This window comes from Besnoitia besnoiti, chromosome III, assembly GCF_002563875.1.
Source record: "Besnoitia besnoiti strain Bb-Ger1 chromosome III, whole genome shotgun sequence".
NCBI classification, from domain to species: Eukaryota; Apicomplexa; class Conoidasida; order Eucoccidiorida; family Sarcocystidae; genus Besnoitia; species Besnoitia besnoiti.
In genome coordinates, this window is record NC_042358.1 from 4,378,194 (window position 1) to 4,394,441 (window position 16,248).

The 16,248-nt window shown below is 59.1% G+C and overlaps 2 protein-coding genes across 2 annotated transcripts; both read left to right on the forward strand.

The window, feature by feature from the left end:
• Nucleotides 1–2,846: 2,846 nt before the first annotated feature.
• On the forward strand, nt 2,847–7,247 carry BESB_048850 (uncharacterized protein; the record flags this gene model as incomplete). Its single annotated transcript, XM_029363336.1, has 1 exon — nt 2,847–7,247. One exon carries the CDS (start codon nt 2,847–2,849, stop codon nt 7,245–7,247), a length of 4,401 nt encoding a protein of 1,466 aa, XP_029220702.1.
• Nucleotides 7,248–10,414: 3,167 nt separating this feature from the next.
• BESB_048860 (phosphodiesterase/alkaline phosphatase D family protein) lies at nt 10,415–16,125 on the forward strand (the record flags this gene model as incomplete). Its single annotated transcript, XM_029363337.1, has 8 exons — nt 10,415–10,985; nt 11,398–11,517; nt 11,861–12,295; nt 12,709–12,778; nt 13,334–13,445; nt 13,799–13,945; nt 14,360–14,588; nt 15,602–16,125. 8 exons carry the CDS (start codon nt 10,415–10,417, stop codon nt 16,123–16,125), a joined length of 2,208 nt encoding a protein of 735 aa, XP_029220703.1.
• Between the last annotated feature and the right edge of the window lie 123 nt (nt 16,126–16,248).

Genomic DNA, 16,248 nt, shown 5'->3' on the forward strand with positions numbered 1-16,248 from the left:
CGAAGTATCACTAAATGTCGATTGATTCCGTAAACTAAAGTGACATGCCGCAAGCGCAAATGCGAAGAAGAGGATCTAGCCACACTAGTAGACTGGCAAAGTCGGAGACTGCGAGTCCTGCCTGTGGCGCGAGGTGACTTTCGAGGATGAGCAAGCAAGCGTTCGTGCCCCTGTGTGCCAAAACGAAAGGGCGTCTCGGCGGTTCCTTGTGATTGTTCAGCGTAACGATGATACGCGTAGCCCGTGGCAAATCTGCATCAAATTAGCGAGGCGTTTCTGGACTTTCTCCGTAGTGCTGCTCTGGCAGTGAGAGGGGTCGCTTCTAAAATGTGGAGAGGAGTACCAATAGCTCCGCAAGCTTCAAATTGCCCTTCCATGTAACAGACTGCATCGATCGTCACCAAGGCTCCACCTGCACGAAATATTGCATAACTGCGCACAATATTTTCACCAAATGTTCCAACGAATGCTCATCTCCTTTCTCCACGAGCCTATGCGGCGCGCGAACACCATTCGAGTCGCGGCAACCGATGCACGCGCGCTCTAGCGACGCCGGGTTCGAAAAGTATTCACGGTAACAGTATCGATGTCATCGGCGGCTTGCGGGACACCTACACTGTGGGTTCTGGGGCACCGACGCTGCACACTGCGGGGCCGGCTATCATCACCATCGCCCAGGATATAGGACATCCGACGAAAGGATAGATGGTGGATCCCGGCCAACGGGACAATTGCACAACGGCTTAGCAAATGGAAAAAGCAAAAAACAGAATATGGACGCGGCGGCGGTGCAAGTTGCAGCCTGGCGGTAACCACTGAAGCATGTGAAGATACGTAGTATCTAGCTACAGAGACTGGCGTGTAACTATCGGCCTGCCTTTCTCGGTATGCCCTCGTGGCATGCAGTGTCAGTCACGGGCCCTGAAACTAGGCGCCAGGATAAGTACAGGTTCACACGGGAATCACCAAAGGCCTCTCTTCTCAGGTGAAGCGACTGTCTCTTTTCTGCCTGCAAATCATTGTTCGGCATATATCAGCAAGTCAAGCTGGCGTTATTCCCAGACAACAATCTCTGCACACAGCCTACAGCTGTCGCTCCTCCTCCAGAGCCGCCACGGGGCCCTCTGACCAATAGCGGCAGACCTCTCATACAGAAGAGACATGGCACGCTCTGGAACCGCCTGTTGACGGGTTCTAGTATTGGACGCTGATCGACATCGAGTTAAATTGAAGTGCCTGCTGTTATTGTACGACAGGACATTGCTACTACAAGCAGTGCGCCCGCCGTCGAAGGTATGAGGGCTTCCGTCTCTGCATCGCGGTTGATCTGCGGCTCAGGAGCTGAAAAAGAAATACTACAACTTGCCGGTGTCGGATGACAACAGTTACCGCGCGCGCACCTAGGAGCGGCGCACAATGGCATGCGTAGCTCATGGTAGGCGCGCTTACGCCAGTGGCAGCAGAGCCACTAATACGAGAATGCTGCGGACTGCATCATCTACGATGCCTGGCAGAGCTGTGTGCGAGGGCGATATACTCATCTTCGTCGCCCGCATCGAACATTGACGAGGCTTCGTCAGACTCCGCGCCGGCGATACCCTGCTGCCAACCCTTCTGCCCTCACAACCGCTACAAATCGCGTGCTAGAGTCCTGTGCGTTCTTAGGCGCTCTCCCTGCCGGCTCGGCGTCTCGCGCGTATGCAAATCTTCACGAAGGATGGAGCACGTCAGGCTGCCCTATCGCGCTAGCAAGCTTATCTCCGACTCTGACTGGGTCGAACTCCTCGTGTGATCCTGCTAACGCGCAGAGAGGGAACCGCAGTCCACAGATGGTATCCAGCCTGGAATGCCACAGCGGTGACGGCCTATGCGCCCTTAAAGTGACGGGAGGCCACCGTCGGCCCCGCAGCGCGTCGAACTTAGTCACTACCGGAAAAATCTCCGCAACGAAAAGAGCGAGACACATTCACAACAACCGTCCAATGCCGTAGTGTTCTACGCAGTGTGTCTAGGAGAGCGCTGGTCCGGCACACTTTATGTGCGACATGCACACTGAGGTGCGTTCGGCGCATGAAAGAGTTAGGTTGGTGTTGTGTTAATAATTGAATAGCAGAAACTCTTTCAAAGTTTTTGATGCCGGCAGATGCCGCAGATGGATCGTAATTCGTCGTACTGAGGGGATGGAGGCCTGCAGAAACGACACATCTGCTGTGCCGTATTCCTTGCTGTCCCTGAGTCGAGCACACGCAGCACAGAAAGACGGCGCAATCAAAACCAGAATCACAAGATATTTTGCAAGTAAAACGAAAATGCCTTGAGAGCGGTGCGCGTTCGATACCCTTCCCACCCAGCCCGTTCCGGAACAAAAATACATGCGTGTGACTTGTCTGAGCTTCGAGCCTTTGAAGGGTGCAGCAACTGGCCACAGCAGACAGTGCCGACCACACAATTTCCCCTCCTAAAGGAAAGTCTGCATGGAGGATTGTGGATAGCATTATGACATTACATTTGTGTTACGCCGATTCTCAAGTCGTCTCGCTGCTTGAACACAATTCTGCCGCATGCAGTTCTGGTAACTGCCGTATCCATCGATGCATGCCACACGGGGCTTGACTCATCCGGGGTCAGAGCCTTAGAGTTTCCAGGATCTTCTCCTCACTGACTCAGATATAAACCCTTCTGAGCGGCGTTGACCTTGCTGCTCCTGCGTTGTCCTCATGTTCAGCGCATATGGGAGGATTTCCGCCGCCCGGCGTTGGGTCGCCGCATCTGAGCCTGCATCTTCCGATTTGCTCGTTCCGGCTTGCGTCACTGACTCGCGTTAGCGGCTCCTGCCGTTCTTTCCAATGACGTTCGCCAAGAAAGCAGAGAGAGCCGCAGCGCGCGGGCGGACAGCGAGTATGGATTCGAAGGACGCCAGTGCGCCTCCAAGGTCACTCGGGAGTTCGTTGTCGGCTGCGTCGTCGGACAAAGTTGAGAATCCTTCGCCAGCGCAGACCAAAAAAGGCTCCGCGAGCCGCGGTGCCCGAAATGGCGTGAAGTGTCGGAGAGCGGTTGTCGCAGCGGCAAGGGCGAAGAAGGCCGCGCAGGAGAGACGGGAAGCCGAGAAAACGGAGAAGGATGCCGAGAAGCCGGCGGAGGCTCCAGCGTCTCTCCTGGAGAGATGGAGGAAGCTGTGGAGTCAAACGGGCGCCTGCGTCGCCGATTTCATGGCAAGCGAAAACGGAGGGACGAGAAAGGGCACGCGGAATCGAACCGCGTGCTGGAAAGACTGGCGCCAGCTCCGCGCAGTCGCTGAGCTCCTAGTGAACCCGCTGGAGAGCGACGGAGTCGCTGCACACAGAAGCGGCATCCAACCGCGGCTCGCCCTGACGAAGTTTGACGCGCCTGTGGCCGAGCGATCTGCGGGGGAAGAAGGCGAGGACTTCAAACAGAGTGCTGGCGGCGTGAGTGGAGAGCCAGTAGCAGACATTCTGACGTCTGTGCGGCGCGGGTGGGGAGAAGCTGCCTTGCAGATTGCGGTGTGGAGGCTGCGCGACCGACGCCTGCCAGTGCCAGTAGAGACAACTGGCCTTCTCCTCGACGTGCTCCTTAGGGACCCTGTCTTTCTTCCGGGTCCCTCGCCGCCAACAGCGCATGCGTGCGCCTCCGCGCCCAGTTGCCCGTCGCCTTCCGAGCGTCTCTTCTGCCCTGTCTCCTCGTCCTTCTCTGCCTCCTCGCTGTGCTCCGAGGCGTTGCTCTCTAGTCCGGCGCTTCGCCTGGCGTACGCCATGAGCATCGTACGCGCAGTGAACCGCCTCGTCGATTCCGCTGCGCCTCGGTCCGTGACACGCTCGGTGGCATCGGTGGCAGCCGAGCTCGGCCTGCACCAGGAACTGGTGCAGATGCGCCACGATGCGACGCACCAGAGTCTTCCTGCGCTCTCGCTTCTTCGCGAAGGCGCCCTGGCTGCTCTAGACCATCTTCTGCGGCTGTGGTGGGCGCCTCAACTGGAGCGCCTGAATTGCCTTCTGGGCGTCTCCGCGGAGACCGACGCGCCGCACAGTGGCGCTGCAGGCTACCTCGTCTCCTGCTGGGTGACGGCAGCAGCGGCGCTCATCCGAGACAGCAGGCCGCTGCCCGCGCTGCTGCGGCAGGCAAACGAAGCCGCGCGCAGGAGCGCGCCTTCGCTGGAGCACTTTCTCTGCTCGGGGAATCGGCAGGAAGAACCCGCCCCCCTCGCTCTGGCGGCAGTTCACGCTGCAAATCGAGGTGTGCGCACTCCCCGCAGAATGGCTCGTGAGCTGGTCCAGAGGCTCGAGCGGACAGCTGCGAGTTCGCTGTGTGCCGCGGCGGGCGGTCGCGGAGGCCCCCAGCGAGGAAAGAAGGCCCTTCGGAAGACCCGGAAACTCCACGAAACGGAACTGCTCGAGTGGAGTCAGGCGGGCGGCATCGGCCGAGCAGGCTGGGGCGTGCGCACACTGCTTCAGCAGCAGGTCTTTGAAGCGGATGTCGACGAAGAGGTGTCTATTTCCTGTTGTGTAGAGGGCCTCATGGCAAACTTTGATGCAACCTCTCACCCGATTCTCCAGGCCTTCTTTCTCCAGCTCCTCCTTCTCCTGTCTCCGGCTTTCGCCGTCGACTGCTTGTCGCGGCTCTTTCTTCTTCTGCTTCACATGGACCCCCGCTGTTTTGCCTCCGATCCCCAAAGTGCCGCAGAAACCCGGTCTACAGCGGCCAGCCCCGGCTTTTCGCCGAACCGGTCTTCATGGGAACTGGAGAAAGGTCCAGGCAGCGGCAGCGCGGTGTCGAGGAACCTCGAGCCCCGCTCTCCCCCGGCGGACAGTCCCTCCTCACTGGACTCTTCGTCCTCGACACTGCCGTTGCCACTCGCGGCGTTCGTTGCCCTGTCTCCTAGCGGCCATGCCCCATCGCCTGCGCGGACGAGCACCCCCTCGCGGAAACGGCGGAGGGCGTCATCGTCGGATGAAGACGTTCCTTTCGGGGTCTCAGCCAGTGGAGGCGATCTGCTTCGGCGCGTCCAAGCGGCGGTGCGCCGAGCGCGGCTCTGGCGTCGACTGCTCCAGGCTTCCTCCTCTCACGCAGCAGCGCCAGAAAAGCAAGCGCGAGAGGGCCGTGACGCTTCACTCCGGTCCCGGATCACATCCGGTGATGGTGAACCAGCGACGGAAAGGCTGACAAATGACTCGTTGGATGCAGACGAAGACGCAGTTGACGACTCGCGGGGATGGCCTCGAGCCCCGCAACCTCTCAGGTGCACTCCAGCAACGACGACCAGCCGCATGCCACCACGAAGAGATACACAGCCGCACTGCTTCGGCTCCAGAGATCGTTCCCACTCGCGAATGTGCCAGGGAGGGACCGGAAACGGAGGCCAGACTGTCGCAGAGTGTGGGCGGTGTAGCTACATTCAAATGAGTCGAAACTTGCTGTCCTGGTTGCCGCTCTTGACTGGGGCATTTACTACGCCGTCTACAATACCACAGCTACCCTGTGCCTCCTCCTCTGCTTCGACTTCTCCTTCGTCTTCATCTGCATATTTGAGGGATCTTTCGACAGGAATCTCTTCTCTTGGCGTTATGGCGGTCCTCCACCATTATGTGCATCACCACTCTTTCGCCCTCGAGGACGAGGAAGCCGAATGCATGTTCTCGGGCAGCACGGGCAGGCGCGGCAGCGCGTTGCCCGTCGCCTCGTGCCCTGGAGAGGCAGAGCAGAAGGACGATGACGAGGACGGTGCTGCCTCGTGTCTCGGTTTCGAAGGCCGACAAACACTGAGCGGAGAGAGCGGACGCAGTTGCAACGCCGCTTCTGAGAGCACAGACGCAGAGACACGGTGCCATGCTTCCGCATCCCCGCCCGGTCAGGGAGGCCGGGCAGAGGCCGGGAGGCCCGCGACCTCTAGCCGAAGAGCGTGTGATCTGGGCACCGTGTTTATCGCCGCTCAGCAGCGCCTCGCGTCTGCCTGGCGGGTCGTGGGCTCTGCCGTCACCTTGCACTGCGCACAGATCCTGGCTGAGCTGCCCGCGACGGGTCTCCGCGAGGAGGACGCAGAGGCGTCGCTCAGCCAGTCGCTGGCTCTGTTTCGGCTAAGAGTGATTGCGGTGGCCGCTGCGTGTCTAGCGCGACCTGAGACGGCGCTCTCCAGGGTTCTCCAGGAGAAGAGCTTTTCTCTCTTTCGGGCTTGTGCGCAGCGCCTGCTGGCGCGAACGGAGTCACCTGACTGCCAAGCGGGCCTCACGGAGGAGGATTCAGCGGAGACGCTTCTCGCCACTTGGGTTCCTCGCAGAGAGAGGAAGCGAGGCGCGCCGTGTGCCCCGAGGCCCGACGCCCGGCCGCCGGACCAGCCGGGACGAGTGACCCGCGAGCTCGAGCCCGCGGGGCGCGAAACCCAAAGAACGAAGGATCCACGCCGCGAGACTGGATGCGCCGACGAAGGGGGACAAGACAGATGCGGAGATGGGACGGAAGGTAGCGAAGACGAGGACTGTGCAGTCGAATTCCTTAGCACAAGCGAGGAAGAAGAAGCCGCCGCACAGGCTCCGTACTGCTGCTACACTGACTGCTCTCGGTGGAGCCCCAGCCGCCTCCGCTTTCTGACTGCATATGAGGACAAGGAGGAGGAGGACGTGCAGGAAGACTCCTCGCGCGCGGCAGAGAGAGACAAAGGCAACGCAGAAGACAGAGTCGCCCTGGCGCTCGGGGCTCTGACCACTCAAGTGGAAGCGCGACTCACACGCGAGTCTGCAGCGGGCGAAGAAGGGGCGACTGAGGGAGGGGAGGAAGACGATGCAGACGAAGAAAGAGCGATCTACGAGGCTTCCGAAGAGGAACCAGACGACGCAGATGAAGCCGCCAGCGCCAACGGAGGAGACGAACCCAAGGCAGTACACGTGCGCGCGACCAGTGAGAAACCACCCGCAGTCCAGGGAGGTCGACAGAGTAGCGAGCCGCAAGGCGCGCGGCAACAGGAGAGTGCGCAGTTGAACAGCAGGGCAAGGAACCGACGCGACACAGGACCCGCGAAAAAGGCCCTACAGGGAAGTGCTGAGCAAGAATCAGGGTGTGACGCTTCAGGCGAGAGAGACATGGGGAGCTCCGTGAAGGCAGCAGACAGAGAGGAGAGGAATGGGACGTCTTTTCTGCGTGTGGAGGAAGAGTATCCAAAGGAGGACGACGGTGGAGACAAAGCAGAGGAGGCAGACGCCCCCACAGACTCCAGTTTCTTCTTCGAATTGCATTTGTAGGAGTTTCACTCCTTTACGCCATTAAGAGCGCCCCTCAAGCCGAGGGCTGGACAGCCGTCGTAGCAGATGTTTCTGCGGCGAGCGGCAAGCGATCGCCGTTGCCTTTGACGCACGCGAAGGAGAGAAGCATGTGGACTTGAAAAAGCGGCGCAGAGAGGTTCGGTTGTGCGATGACTTCCGTTGCGAATCCATTGTTTTTCCAGCTTTGCCTTCGTCACATAGACCTCTGAACGAAGACGTTGGCGTACGGTGAAGCCCAACGAGGTTTCAGACGGGCTCTATCTATTCTGGTCCCGACCTCCGTACACGATCGTTCAAAGCACCGATCGGTTGCTCGCCGCACCACACGGACTTTCGCCAAGCTCAGCCATTGCTTGCACAAGTCTCGAGCTGATTCATGTGTGCGAAGACCTACACGAGTGAGGATAGCGCCATGTAGCTGCACCATATGTGCTGGTACGACAGCTGTATTTGTAGTGATCGCTGAGCCACCTCGCACTGCCTCACGCGTCACATCACTACGTTGTTGAGCTCTGCGAGAACTGGGACGCGTATTGAAAGGATCGATACGTTCCATCTTCCGTAGAATCCAGCTGTGGCGGGTTCTGCTTGGCTCCTGGTGATAGCCTCATGGCGATCTTTGTGACGAAGCAGCCGACGTTATGAAGACAGTGTCGGTCGTCGGAGGACCCGCGAGTCAGGCCATGGTCACACCCAGCGTAAACAGGTGTCACTCCTCCTTTGTGTATGGCCGCGAGGATACACGCAGAACGGGCTCGCTTTCGGGAAATGCCGAACCTGGTGAGAGGCCCACTTCCTGTCTACGAGCCCGCGGACTCCCCACCCCAGGCATACGAGGATGGTTGTTTTTTATTCACTTAGCTGATACCCCGATAGGACCGCGCCGGTGCAACGCCCACTGGAGACACAATTGACTGTTTGCGGCAATCCTGTCTCGCCCTGCGGGCGACCAATTGGAAATGGATACGCCAGTCTAGGGTTTAGGGTTCTGAGGAGCGCGAGCCTCGCAGCCCCGGGCTCCTTCCTCACTGAGCACTCATGTACCATGAAACAAGCGAGTCCTTACGGAATAGCCTTCGCACTGATAATCAAGAAGACGCCATCCTTCAACCCTGATCCGAGAAGTGCTCGGTCCAGCTGTTGCTTCCCTGTCTCGTACAAGTCTGTTGCCGCCTAGTTACTATAGAAGCCCGTGACATGACTCTCGGTGCGCCGAGCTGAAGACAACCTCGCTAACTGGAGGGACAACTTGTACTGCGGCCATGTCGGCGTCTCCTCAAGAGCGCCTCCTGAGTGTCTCATGTCATTACATCATTCGCTTTAGGCATGGTCGGCGAATGGGACCGCCGTGATGGAGCATCGTTTGCAGAGCTGGCTTGGCCCCAGCAGGAGAGGCTCAGACCTCGGAGTGCCCACGCACACAGGCAAAAGAAAGCGGCAGGAGCGTCCGACTAGCTGGCACTCGGGCGATGTGCCTGAACTGATTCGCCACACCAGCCTCCTTCCTTGGCAGGCCTGGCGCAATCCGCTAGCGAAGCGTTTCTGAGCTGTGAGACACCTGCGCGCTGCCCGTCCTCCCAGCCCCTAGTAGCACACGCCTTCCTGGAGATCGGCTTCCAGACTCGCGGCAGCACTACGACTGGCAGGCGACGGCAAAAAGCTGGTAGACGACAGGACTGCAGAAGAGAGACCCTGCAAGGCGGTGTTCCTTGAGACAACTCTGGACGAGACAGCGCCTGATGCCGGCGAAGCGTTGAAGACGGTTGATGGCGCCCGAGCCGTCCGAAGCCTGGCGAGGAGCAGCTCGCTCTCTCACTGAGACTAGCGGGAGCATGTGGCTGCCAGCTGGGAAATCAGGCCACTTCAAGATATCCTGTGGTCGCTTCCTTTTTCAGCAGGCAAGGATATCTCTAGTTCGACGTCTCCCCGCGGTTTACCGTCAGGAGAGCTACTGTCTTTTCTTCCTGAGTGCTGCGTCCGCGGCTCCATCCCTCGTCCATCACGCTCAGGCGACGCGTGTCTCTCGCGTTGCCTTGTCTTGTGTGCGCTTCCAGCCGCGACTTGCCACATGCTTGCGTCACTCTTCTTTCAACAGAGACAGAGGTCTCTCCGCTGGATCAAGCAGTGTGAACTTCCCGTTAACTTGATTTGAAGTGGGCTCTTTGTGTAGCCGCAAAGTCATTTTTCGGACGAATGATGCGTCAGCTCCCGCGCCGCGCGAGTTGCGAGTTCCAACCAGGCGACCCGCCCTCGCACTTTTTTTCCCGCGACAGCGTTTGCTTCTTCTCGAGTTTTTCGCAGACGTTAAGGAGAATATTTCGGTCAGAGATGTCGCACTGAAGCCGCCTTCCCCGTGCGATTCCGTCCTTCCGCTATTGCGGTGCTGTCGTGAGTGAGCCCTGGAGAATGCAGCAAGAAGAATGTGTGCCCGCGCGGATGCTCTAGGAGAGTCTCCGCCGTGCAACCGTTCTTCCTTTCTCTGAATTTGCCCAGCACCGCTAATATAACCGAAGGAAGTGGGGAAAAGTCGTGTAGATCTCCCTCTAACCGTCTTCGCGGCTCGGTTCCTCCTGTCCGCCGCGTACTCGCAAGGCTCCAGTAGGAGGCAGATACCGCAGACATACACAAGAATGAGTGAGGTTCCTTTCTCGCAACTTGTCGTTCCCCTGCGTCATTCCTCGCCGCATTTCGGCGTCGTTGAATCTCTCCAATTCTCCGCACCAACTCACGTCGGTCAAGAGGGCTCGTGCCGCCGCTCTTGAAACCACTCACGTTTCTTCCACGTCTTGCTTCCCTCCTCACCCTCGAGTTTCCCTATTTGCCGCTGGGCTCGCTCTTTGCCGTCCTGAGCCGCTTCCTTGCTCCAGTCTAGCCCGTTCTCCCTCGCGCTCTCGCCCGCAGAGTTACGCGACGGCTGCATTCTCAAAACGTAGTTCGCCTCGATTCGACAGCTCTGTGCTGCCTTTCAAGTGTCCTGTCCGTTTTCTCGCCTTCTCTGTCTCCGCCCGCCCGTCCCACGTGCTCCTTTGCACTCTCCTGTCTCAGGCCACTACACCCCGTAGCAATGCGTGTCCATTTCTGAGGGCGTCAGACTGCACTTGACGAGTCTTGGCTCCACTTGCGACGCCTGCGACTGCGGCCTCAAGATGGGAGCTGACTTGCGGGGCGCTCCGGCGCGTTGCCGGGCGCGAGCTTTGTTCCTTGATCTCATGCAAGGGGCTCAGCGACGTGCCTTGTGCAGAAGGAACGTGGCTTTGCGGCGGCGCCTGATGCGTTTCTTTTCACTGCTGGTCTCCCTAGTCGTGAGCGGCTTTTCTCCCCTGCATCCTTTCCTGGCTGGTTCGCCGAGCGCTGCGCAGCTTTTTGCCACCGCCCTAGCTCGACCTGGAGATGTTGGCAGAGTCCCTGAGGCGGACGCCCAGCCTGTCTCCTCGCCTGCGCCTGTCTCCTCGTGTGCGCGCCGGCCCCTGTCGGAGCCCGACAGCGTCCAGGCGTTTCCCTTGCACCGGCTCGCGTTCGGGTCGTGCTACATGACGCATGAGCAGAGGAAGACGCTGCTGTCTCCTCTGTCTTCTCTGTTCCTCTCGGAGGATCGGCGCGTCGCAGCAGAGGAAGAAATACGCCGAGAGCTCAGAGCGATGGAGAACCAAGTGTGGGACCGCGTCAAAGAGCAAGACCCGACGGCTTGGATCTGGATGGGAGATGCCGGATACTCGCGTAAGGTGCACACGCTTGCAGCTCTGTATCTTTTCTCCCCGTTGTGCCCTTCTCGCCGTTTCCCTCTTGCTGTCAGTGTTACTGCTCCCTTCCGGCGGCCTGGTCTGCGGGGTCTCTTCGGAGCCGCGCGTGTGTCTAAGCTGTATCGATCGTCCCCGTTTCCCGGCTGAGCGCCCCGCTGCGGGCGCCGCCACGCCCTCGTCGCGCCTCGGTGTCTCTGCCTAGAAGAATAGATCTCCGTCCTTTCACACCCGCAGGCTTCGGCGTTCGCTCCTGTGGCTATTCAGCTCTGGACTGACTTCGCTGGCTGTCGTTTCCCGCATCTGCGCTCACTTCGCTGCCGGCTCGCCTCCGTTCATCTGCGCCTCTTGCTGCTTTCCTCTCCGCGTGGACTGTGGCTTTGCCCCTGTAGGCGCCCACGACGTCGCCTCCGTTCGCGAGGCGCTGGATCAGGTGAAGCGCGTGCCTGCCTACGAAGCATTTCGCCGCTCCGTCCCGTTTCTAGACGGCACCTGGGATGACCACGACTACGGTTAGTTCTGGTGGAATCTTCTTGCGCGTGCGGCTCACGGTCGGGCTCGCCAGCCAATCAGGGAAGCCACTGAACGCCGCTGTGTGCGCAAGCACTGTAGGGCAAGGGGGGGGGTGAGGTGCGCATGCGCGGGTCTTCAGCGCCAGTTTGACACGATTCTGTTTCGCGTCTTCAGCACCGGCGAAGGGTGCGTCTTCCAGGAGACATCTGACCGGTTGGTAGCCGGCCGTATCTTGCCGTTTTGTGGACTTGCGGAGCCGGGGGGTGCGCGCACAGACAGTGCGAGCACGCGCCAGGGCTTTGGAAGCCCGCGCGCCCTGCTCTGCGAGGTTTCTGTGTGTAGGCATGAACGATGGAGGCAAGTACCAAAAAAATCGCGAAGCCCTTCGAGAAGCATTCCTCGATTTCGTGGACGTTCCTCCGCACTCCCCTCGACGCAGGGGTCGACAGGGCGTTTACTCGTCCCACGTCTTCGGTGTACCAGTGACTACGGGCTCGGCGAGTGACCACGCTCCGCTGAGACAGACAGAGCAACAGACAGGCGAGAGTGATGCACGGAACGAAGAAACAGAAGCGGGCGCACGTGAACAAACCACGGAGAGAGAGGACGCGTGGAGGGAAGCAGAAGAGAACGACTCGACGGCAGCGACAGAGACACAGAGAGATGGGAGACCGAGAGCGAGGGCGACAAACCCGCGTTTTGTAGAAGGGACGGAAGTTAAGCTCATCTTGCTCGACACGCGCCACGAACGGGATAACCACTTCATCCCCAGCGCAGGTAGGTGACGCCCACGCTGAGGAGCCTTTCTTCGAACGGCTTCTTGCTTGTTATCCACTGCTGTAACTCAGCATTACCCTGAACTGGTTTGTATGGAGCCCTCTGCGCGGTTCTGGTAAGCGTAACACTTGCTTCTGCCGCGTCAAGGTCCATCGACCTCTCTGTTCCTTTTGTTTTACCCTCGGGTCCGCATTTCGCGTCCTGTCTCCCCTGTACGCCTTGCGTAGCAGTGCGGTTGACAGTGTTTTCTCTAGTTCCTCCTCTCCGTTTTAATGCCATGAAGTGGACTACGGCTAGGCGAGCGACGGCGCCTGTTCCCGTGACGTTCGCGTCCGCTGCGTGAGGCAGCTCACGCCGCTGGCGTGAACACCAAAGAGTCCGTGTTCCCCTGCTTTGCGGTGTCTTTTTCACAGGCATGATCGCGAACTCGAGCTTGTTTTCTTTAGTGGCTGCGACCACAAGGACGCTCTGTCATCTCTTTGCGTGAGTCCCTGTGGTTTTCTGTGGCTGCTGACCACCGGAAGCCCGGTCAGCGGACGCCGGTGGTCTGGCGCTCGCACCAGGCGGATTGTGCAGCAGAGAGAGACCGGGCATCCTGCTGAGGGCTTGCACCACCACTCGCAGACATGCTGCCGCAGCCGGACGCAGCGGACTCTGCGTTGTTTGAAGGGATGTGGAAAGAACCGTGATGTCGTCTCGTGCTGGCTTCAGATGCCCGTGCTGATCTTGGCTCCAAGTGAGTCGCATTGAATGACTGTCAACACGAGAGTGATGGCAGCGGCCATGTGCCAGAGATCATGTACGCCAGCGCGGAAACGGAGCTTGACGCAGTGCCAAAGCAGGAAGGGAAATGCCTCGTTTATCTTATTCAGTGCTTTTGCCGCGATGGAGAGGCCAGCTGGCGAATGCGGTGTGCACTGAAAAGAAAAGCGGACGCACCAACGAGCGGAAGGCTCTGCATCGCCTTCCGCGGACATGCACTCCACTTTGAGGCCCGCGTGGATTCGCTGTATGTGCTTTTTACATTTTCTGTTCCAGGCTGGGCGGAAGCTACGATGGCGACTTACTTGGCGAGGCGCAGTGGCAGTGGCTCGAGAAGCAGCTAACGAACTCGACGGCGTCTGTGCACATTCTCGTCTCTTCGATCCAGGTGGGACCGAAGGGCCGGACGAAGACAGACTTAAACACTTGCCGTACTCGAGTGTGGGCGCCATCAATTGCGGTTCCGGATACGATGCCGTTTCCAGCGGTATCCGTCTGTCGCAAGCGTGGCGAAGAGGTCGACGTACCACGTTGCCGTTGTTCCGCAGGACGAAAGACTTCGTGTGTTCTACAGCTCGTTGCCTATGCGTAGGCAAGTACCTGTCGCTGAGCCACGCGCACACCTTGGACGTATACACACGAGGTGGCGAGTTTTTTCTGATGTGCGAATACGCACGGTGCCAAAGCGTGTAGCTCACGAACTGCCCATTCCAGTAAGACACGCTCCGACGCTCTGTTCAGGTGACGACGACTCTTCCACTGGTGGAGAGCTGGGGTCATTTTCCCCGCGCCCGTGAAAGGCTCTTCAGTCTGCTGCGGCGGAGCCGGCCCGCCGGCCTCGTTCTCCTCTCTGGCGACGTACACTTTGGCGAGATATCCGGAGACAATGTACGCGAGTGTTCAGCCAGCGCTGCAGCCGCTGAGCCCAGGAGGGGATGAGCCGGTTGACGGACGAGCCAACCAGCTGTATCTGCAGGCCTACCTGCTTTTTCTAATGTATATTCAGCATCCGTGCGCATACCGACGTTGTGGACTCCGCATGGTAGCCAATCATACCGACGTATCGTTGCGAGTCACTTTACACACCCAGGTATACATGAATGCGCCACCAGTCCATGAGGGCGTCGAAGTCGCCCCGTGTGCGTCTGGTGTGCCCGTTCAAATGTTTGTTTATGAGGCTGCGGGAGAAGCGACCACACGCACGATAGTGGGTCGACTGGCGCCTAGTTCCAGATCAGATGGCCAGGGCATGAATGCTGCCGTTTGCTGGTGTGTCGCTGTCCTGTCTGTAACTTGCCTCAGACGAATGTCCTGGAGGTCACAAGCAGCGGCATGACTCACACGGCAGGCGACTCCTTTTGGAAGCGATTTCTCATCGAGCGCGCCCTCCTTCCATACTACAGCAAGCACCGAAGGGAGCCGAGTGACGTGTTTGTACAGCGGAATTTCGGGGTCATCAACTTCCGCTACCTCAACGAACGAGGTGAAGAAATCCCGTCCAGTGCAGATATACTCCGCGGCAAAGGTCCGGGTACGTACACTCGCAGTCTTCAGATAGGTAGCGACTACCGCAGGAAGCCCCGTTAGAGGAAGCGCCGTTCTTTCCGTGCAGGTGGCACGGCGGATAGGAGGCTGCAACTTCACGGGACTTGAGAGCTCAGACACATCCAAACTTGACGGGCGACCTACCTTTGAAGCGGCAGCCAGCATCACATACCGGAGGAGGAACAAAGAGATGCATCATTGATATGGCCCCACAGCAGTGTGAGTGGGTGTATACACCGGTGTGCACAGGGCCAGGCCGCAGATCACAGGATGCCTCAGCGTTACTTGGTGGCTCCACGGGTTGGTCGTGTATGGGCTGAGCACCGATCCACTGCTCCGCACTCCACTTCACAGGCTCGTTTGCCGTCGACTCCCCTCCGGGGGACTCTGCGGCAGGGGCGATGCACCTGAGCCGCGCCGTGCGGCAACGTAGAGGCTCACGGCCCCTCTCGGACTGCGTCAGGAAATATGCAGGCTGACGACTCGCGCACGCCGCTACGCGCCTGATACATAGGTTGCCCCGCGTGGAATTGTAGTAGAGGGAACTTCGATACAGTCGGAGAGCATTTTGACGTTGACACGTAGCCGTCGAAGGTAGAGGAGGACACTGCGAAAGCCGGGATAACGCTTCTCGAGAAAGACCAAGACACCAACTATATAGAAATTGAATGTGCAGAGCTCACATTTCCAAGCGCGAAATTTATAAAGAAACACGGCGAACCGGACATGCACTTCGCATCTGAGGAACTAGCGTTGGATCCCTTGTCATCGCTCGTTGCGAGCAGCCTCCTCTCGTCTACAGTCATGTGTGGACGCAGATCCTCAACCATCGCCTGTCCCCAATCGGACGTTTGGCTGCTTAGCCACGCGTGCGTGGTGTCATCATCGCTCCGTTGCATGTGTCGCGACCATGTCACCTTTCCTCGTTCCAGCGACCGTGCCGCGCGGCGCTTCAGCACCTCGAGTGCCTCTGCTGTTGCTGCTCTACGCTGTCATCAGTTGTGTCCATCGACCTCGAAGTCCGAATTGTGGACGCGAGTTCCGGCGCGGTAGCGCTCGCGACCCGACAGCGATTTCCATCGTCTCCGTCGACAGCTCGCGCCCACTTGAAGGACGGTGAAGCCCAAGTCAGAGACTTTGCCTTGTCACGTCATGGGCTTTCAGCGGGGGTTTTCCAGGACTTCTCCGTACTAGAGACTCAAACGCCGGCCCTCGTGGCAGACCCGGCTTCGTGGTGGGAGATGGTAGTTGCATGGATGGTTTGGCCGGCTGTGCTACTTGCATGCCCTCTGATGCTCTGCGGGTTTATTGTTTCGTTCACCGTGCGACGGCAAGCTCCCTGCTCCAAGCCGGATCAGCCAGGACCCGCAGGGCAACAGGCAGACACTAGCACACCCACGTGTCTGGTGCAGCATGGCGTGCGACAGGGGGGATGGGATGGCTCGAGGGAAAAGAAGCGACGAACACTAGCAACCGAGCTGCATGGGAGTGGAGAAGCGGAACTGGCGCACTCAGAACTTTGATTGGAGGGGCACCTGCAACACCTCACTTGGCAACGAGGCGAGACGAGGGTGACGCGTGGAAGACCAAACAGCAGTGAAGAAGCCTCCAGAGAGCAAGGGCCGTACCCTTAGGCTGGCGCGGGG